The sequence below is a fragment of the Myotis brandtii genome, unplaced genomic scaffold, assembly GCF_000412655.1.
Source record: "Myotis brandtii unplaced genomic scaffold, ASM41265v1 scaffold280, whole genome shotgun sequence".
Classification (NCBI taxonomy): domain Eukaryota; kingdom Metazoa; phylum Chordata; class Mammalia; order Chiroptera; family Vespertilionidae; genus Myotis; species Myotis brandtii.
Genome location: NW_005360677.1, coordinates 295,050 through 300,758, shown reverse-complemented (window position 1 = coordinate 300,758; position 5,709 = coordinate 295,050). Strand labels below are relative to the sequence as shown.

At 51.6% G+C, this 5,709-nt stretch overlaps 1 protein-coding gene across 9 annotated transcripts in view; it reads right to left on the bottom strand.

Annotated features, from left to right (window-relative positions):
• CCDC136 (coiled-coil domain containing 136) overlaps window positions 1–5,709 on the bottom strand; it is a 29,772-nt gene that overhangs the window by 22,672 nt on the left and 1,391 nt on the right. For 5 of the 9 annotated variants that reach the window (XM_014541830.1, XM_014541828.1, XM_005868922.2 and 2 more), the window contains exons 1-4: window positions 5,269–5,368; window positions 3,941–4,042; window positions 3,454–3,708; window positions 3,256–3,330 (exon numbers count right to left, since the gene is read on the bottom strand). In XM_014541830.1, coding sequence (XP_014397316.1) covers window positions 3,256–3,330; window positions 3,454–3,708; window positions 3,941–4,042; window positions 5,269–5,284 — 448 coding nt within the window. In that variant the 5' untranslated portion in view covers window positions 5,285–5,368. Of the gene's footprint in view, window positions 1–3,255; window positions 3,331–3,453; window positions 3,709–3,940; window positions 4,043–5,268; window positions 5,665–5,709 lie in introns of those variants that run through there. The other 4 variants (XM_005868921.2, XM_014541829.1, XM_014541832.1 and 1 more) reach the window with 4 other exon arrangements.

The window sequence follows — 5,709 nt, the reverse complement described above, 5'->3', positions numbered from 1 at the left end:
AAGGCCTCCCAACACCAGCTACCTCTGAGCCCGCGCGCGCCCCCTCTTGGCGGAAACGGGCAACGCGCGTGCGCAAGGACGGTCTGTTAGTTCCCGCGGGTGGAGACTGGGGCGCCTGCACCAGACCTGCGGCCCCTGCCTCCCACCCCTTCCCCGCTTGGCTGAGATCTAACACTAGAAACAGCCCCACTGAGCAAAACTGCTCTAGAACTTTATTCTCCCACGTTGTTGCCTACCTGCCTCTCTACTGAGATTCTGACTTGCTTATTTGAAAGGAATGTCCTTTATCGAAGCAAAGGCCTTTCATGCTATACTGGACCATTTCCTTCACCATAAAAACATGATCTAGTGTGTCCTAGCTAAGAAATAAAAATTAAAAATCCCCAAACACTCTCCCTTGATTTTATGTCTCATTCCTTTATTTCTCTGCCTCCCTTCAAAACATGACGGCTGGAATTCTCTGTACTCACCTTCTCCATGTCACCTCCCCTTCCCTCTTCAGTCCCAACCCAATCAGGTTCTATCTTCGATAAAATATCTCAGAGCCCTCCATCTTGCCAAATCAAATGGCCATCTTCCTTGACTAAGCAACTTTTTGACACAGTTGTTCTCTCCTCGAAGCACTTTCTGCTCTTGGCTTCCAGGGCATGAAAGGCTCCAGTAGTTCCTCCTACCTCAGTCCCTTTTTGCTCATTTCTCCTTCTATACTGGGCCTTTAAATACTGGAGTAACCCTGAGACTGGACCCTTTTTCTTCCCTTCCAGTAACTCCATGTGATTTCATGGTGCTCTGCCATAGACTTGAATGTCATCTATATGCTAATGTTTCCCAAATTTATATCTCTGATTTCTCCCCTGGTTCTAGAGTCACATATCTAATTCAACATATTTACTTGGATGTCATTACCCATTTCAAACTCAACATGTAGAAAACATGTCTTAAATGCCTCCCCTAACCCCCGATGTCTTCCTATCCCAATAAATAACACCACCAACCAACAGCCATCTCTTATCCCCCTTCCAATTCATCACAAATCCTGAGGGCTTGACCTTCAAAATCTATTGTGAATCATCTTCATTTCTATTACTCTAATCCCAGTAATCACCACCTCCTGACTGGACTATTGCAATAACTTACTGACCAGACTCACTGTTTTGACTCTGTTCCCTCCATCCAATTTCCACACAGTGGACAAAGTGTTCTTTTTTTTTAACAGGTAATGTGTTTGTTTGTTTTTTAATCTTTTATTGATTTTGAGAGAGAGAGGAAAGGAGAGGGGGAGAGAGAGAAAAACATCAATATGAGAAAGAAACATTAATCGGTTGCCTCTTGCACATACCCCGACAAAGGATTCAACTGGCAACCTGGGCATGTGCCCTGACAGGGCATCAAACCTGCAACCTTGAGGTGCACCGGGACAATGCTCAAACAACTGAACCACACCAGCCAGGGCTAAAGTGCTTTTTGTTTTGTTTTGTTTTTTTAATGTAAAGCAGTGTATCAGCCCAGCCCTGGCTAAGACCCTCCCACACCTTTCTGCTATACTTAGGATAAAAGTCAAACCTCTCAGCTGGCCTACAAGGCCCCTTTGTAAGCTGGCCTCTGCCTGCCTCTCAGAACTCTCTTACCAGGGTCCTCCACATGCACTCTGTTACAGCCACAATGGCCTTTGTACTGTCCTCCAAACACAGGAAGCTCATTCTTGCCTCTGGGCTTTTGCAGTTGCTATTCCTTCTGCCCAACTGCTTTTCCCTCAAATCTTTCTCATTATTCAGGTCTTAGTTCAAATGTCACCTTCTCAAAGAGGATTTTCCTAACTACCCTATCAAAAATAAACTCCCTTTTCACCCCGTCTTCATCATATTGTTACACTGTATTCACAGCATATTGCCACTTGAACATGTGTTGTTTATTTTCTGCCTCTCCTTATTAGAATGCACTCTTCACTAGGGCAGGGATCTACTGTCTTGTTCATAGCTGGGCCTCCAAGTCTACAGGCACTCCATAAATGGTTGAGAAACAAATAAATTAGCCCCTTTTTACAAATAAAGAAACAAGTGTCAGAAAGATAAAAGTGACTTGCCCAAGACCACCAAGCTGGTTTCATGGCAGAGCTGAGCCCAAGAATCTTCTAGGTGCTCTGAGACCACTGCTCACACGCTGCCCTGTGCAACACATCTCCATTTCTCTCCTCCACCCTCCCCCATGAATTGTCTACTTCTCCTGCATCTGCTTTGCTTACATCCCCCCCCACCCCGCCTCCCTCCACCTTTTCCTTGTTCTCTCCAGGCCTGCTTCCTGGACTTCCTTTTTTCTCCATTTATACTCTTCTTTTGGCTTGATCTCCCTTCTCCTGGGAGAGTCCCTGCTGTTTTCTAGGGCAGCTCCCCTAAACCTTCCGGAAGCTCACAGAAATAACAAAAGCTGCCTCTTTATTTGGTGGTACAGTGGAATGTGGGACGCCTGCCCTGCTGCTTCCCAGAGACAAAGGGAATGTGGGTGTTAGAAGAAAGGGATTTGGGGGCCACAGCTTGGTCCTAGGGAGCAAAAGAAGCGTTCTCATCTGCTTCACTTAAAAGAAAGAGATGTATAGAGTCCCCTCCAGTCACTTCTCATTGGCTCACTGCTTTTCCCAGGGTGCCCTTTGAGGGCCAGGAAAAAGCAATCTGGTTTGGAATTCAGTCCTGATCATCTACCCCTGGCACTGACCAGGAGAACCAGGGAAAAGAGATGAAGGTGTGAAGGGAGGAGGCTGAAGGAGAGAAAAAGGAGAGAGTAAACCCAGGGAGAAAGGGTGAAATGCGAGGGTGAGAAAAGGAAGACAGAAGTGCCAGGAAGAGATGCAAAAAGAAAGAAAATTGCCCAGCCGGATGTGGCTCCGTGGTTGAGCATCGAACCAGGAACCAGGAGGTCACTGGTTCAATTCCCGGTCAGGGCACATGCCTGGGTTGCAGACTCAGTCCCCAGTAGGGGGCGTGCAGGAGGCAGCCAATCAATGATCCTCTCATCATTGATGTTTCCATCTCTCTCTCCCTCTCCCTTCCTCTCTGAAGTCAATTTTTTAAAAAAGAAAAAAAAAAAAGAAAATTAGGTAATGAGGGGAATGACAAGATGAGGAGAAAGGGTGAGATTAGTAGAGAAAAAAAAAGGAGAAAGTGCTGAATTAGGTTGTTTGTCTGCTATGCTTCAGCCAAACCCTCTGGACACAAGTCCCTGGAAGACCTCCACCTCTCCAGCCTGAGTTCTGGGAATTACCTTGGAGCTGCTGGATCTGCTTGGTGAACACCTCTGCCTGCTGGGCACTGGCCAGCCGTTCATCCTCCAGGAGCCCTGCAATGAGACAGGGGCCAGCATGAGGCCTGGGATCCAGCATGAGGCCTGGGATCCTACATCAGGCCTGGGATCCAGTGAGCACAGAGCCTTTGGGCCAGGCCCTCAGTCACAGACACTCACCCTGCAGCTCCAGGGAGTCGTCCTCGTGCTGCCCTGCCAGCTCCCGGGTCTCTTCCAGCTCTGCCACCAGCTGCAGCACCTGAGCCCTCAGCTCCTCGAGCTCTGTCTCCGTGAGGCTCAGGCCCCGGTGCTTGCCCAACGACAGGGAGCCCATGCCGCCACCTTTCTGCACGTGCTCTTCCTCTTCTTCCACCTCTTCCACCTCTTCCTCCTCCTCCTCTTCCTCCTCATAGAGCGCTGGGAGTAACACTTCCCCTAGGGAGGACACCCAGCCCACCAGGGAGTCAGAGACAATTTCCTTTCAAGGGTCCTTCTAGGGCGGGCGCTCAAACACACTGGCTCAGGGCAGAGATGTTATAAGAGTGCCACCTGGTGTCCCCCCAAGAACCCCCTGGGCAGGCCCTGCACTCCTGAGTCTTCAGTTGTGAGGGTCAAGTTTGGAGGTAGCCCATCCCCCTTCCGGGCCCTTTCTGGACCCCTACTGCACCTGGTGGCCTCCCATTACCGCCTTTGGGCCAACTGAGCAGCCGGCACTGGCTCAGCCATGTGAAGCTTGCATGAGGACACCTGCGTCTTCCAGTCCTGGTCCCTGGGTAGTGGGACAAGTAGTCAAGAAAGGATTCAGACACTGGGCATATCTCAGGCCAAACGGGGCAAGAGTTACCATTTGGGGGTTTGTGGAAAGTTAAAAATTATCCTGGTGGCTTGTGAGAAATTAGCCTTTCCGTAATAAAAAGGCATTGCCTGCCTGCAGGCAGAGAAAGAAAACACTTAAACCAAGTGATTCTGAATGTTTTACTGGACAAACACGGGGGCCCTTTCAAATGTGCTCTTTTTGAAATTTTCTACAAGGTCCACCTTCCTTTTCCCTGCTGAGTGTCTGCGGGGTGGGGGTGGGGGTCCGCTCTCCCAGCCCTCCCTGCCTGTCCCTCCTGAGTGCAATGAGGCCCCTCCTCCCCTGGTGACCACAGTGCAGTTTTTCAGGGGGGAGTCTGAGGGTGTGCTTGTGCGTAAGAGAAAGCCTTTAACGCACTGGAAACTGGGGTGTGCCTGCTCCCTAGCCTCTGGTTGGTGAGCACCCTCTCCTTTGCTGCAATGCAGTTCCTCTAAATAGCAAACATCGTATCTGGATTGTGATTGTTTGCTTCGTTTTAAAACCTGAATCCCTGATCTTACTTTCTTCAGTAACAGCAGCCTAAGGTTCATCTGGGGTCCCTTGAGTCATCTGTCCCCCTTGGGGAAGCAGGGTTGCCCACACTGAGTGTGCACAGAAGTCCCAGAAAAAGGACCAGCATCCCTTCAGGGGCCTGTGTTGGCAGCACCCACGAAGGCCCAGGGGGGTGTGGGAACACATGAGTGTTGGGAGGTTGGCCTTCCCGCCTGCCCCCTCCCAGGCCATCTCTTTCAGGCAGTAAGCGATCCTAGAGAACCAAAGCCACAAGGCTTGCGTATGAAGTTCCTGATGGTGGCACGAGAAACAATTCACATGCTCCCTTCCCAGCTTTTCAAAACAAGAGACAGCTTGGGGTCTGGGTTGAGAGGCAGCAAGAACAAACCCCCTGCTGAAAAGCTCTGTCCAGCTGAGGCCTGTTCGCTGTGTGGCAGCTCCCTCGGGACACACAGCCTGGTTAGGTGCGGATTAGGGTCCCCAAGGGACGCACCTGGAACCTCCCTCCAAGCCGGAGCCCCGAGTAGGGCAGGAGGTGGGTAAGGTGAACTGAGGAAGGAGCTGTGTCCTGGCTCAGAGTTCTGAGGTCAGAGGGCAGAAGGAGGAGGGGGTAAGAGAGAGAAATAAAGCTTTCTGGGAAAACTCACCCTCCATAGCTTGCATCCCCCGCCGCTCCAGGGACCCCCAGCGCTGGCCTTTCTTCCTCTCACATCCCTCAGAGCCCTCGTAGGAGCCTACAGTGGTCACTGTGGAGCCTGCCAGAGGGACAGAGGGGGCGCTGTCGATGCCAGGGGCGGCTGGGGGCTGGGTGCAGGGCCGAGAAGGGGACGTGCCTTCTAGCCCTTTGGAGCCCCGGGGTTTTAATTCTCGAGCTGCGCCTGCGGGGACCCCGCCCTGCACCCTCCTCGGCACCCCCAGGTCCAGCCTCCTCTCCCTCGCACACACGTAAAGGGTGTGTCTCTTCAGCCCAAAGGGGACCGCAGGAGAGAGACAAGGATGGAGGGAGGACAGGAGCCAGTAAAAGAGCGGCTGAAAGGGTGCGGTGGTGCGCGGAAGGAGCAGGTGCTGGGGGCGGGGCTGTGGGAAGG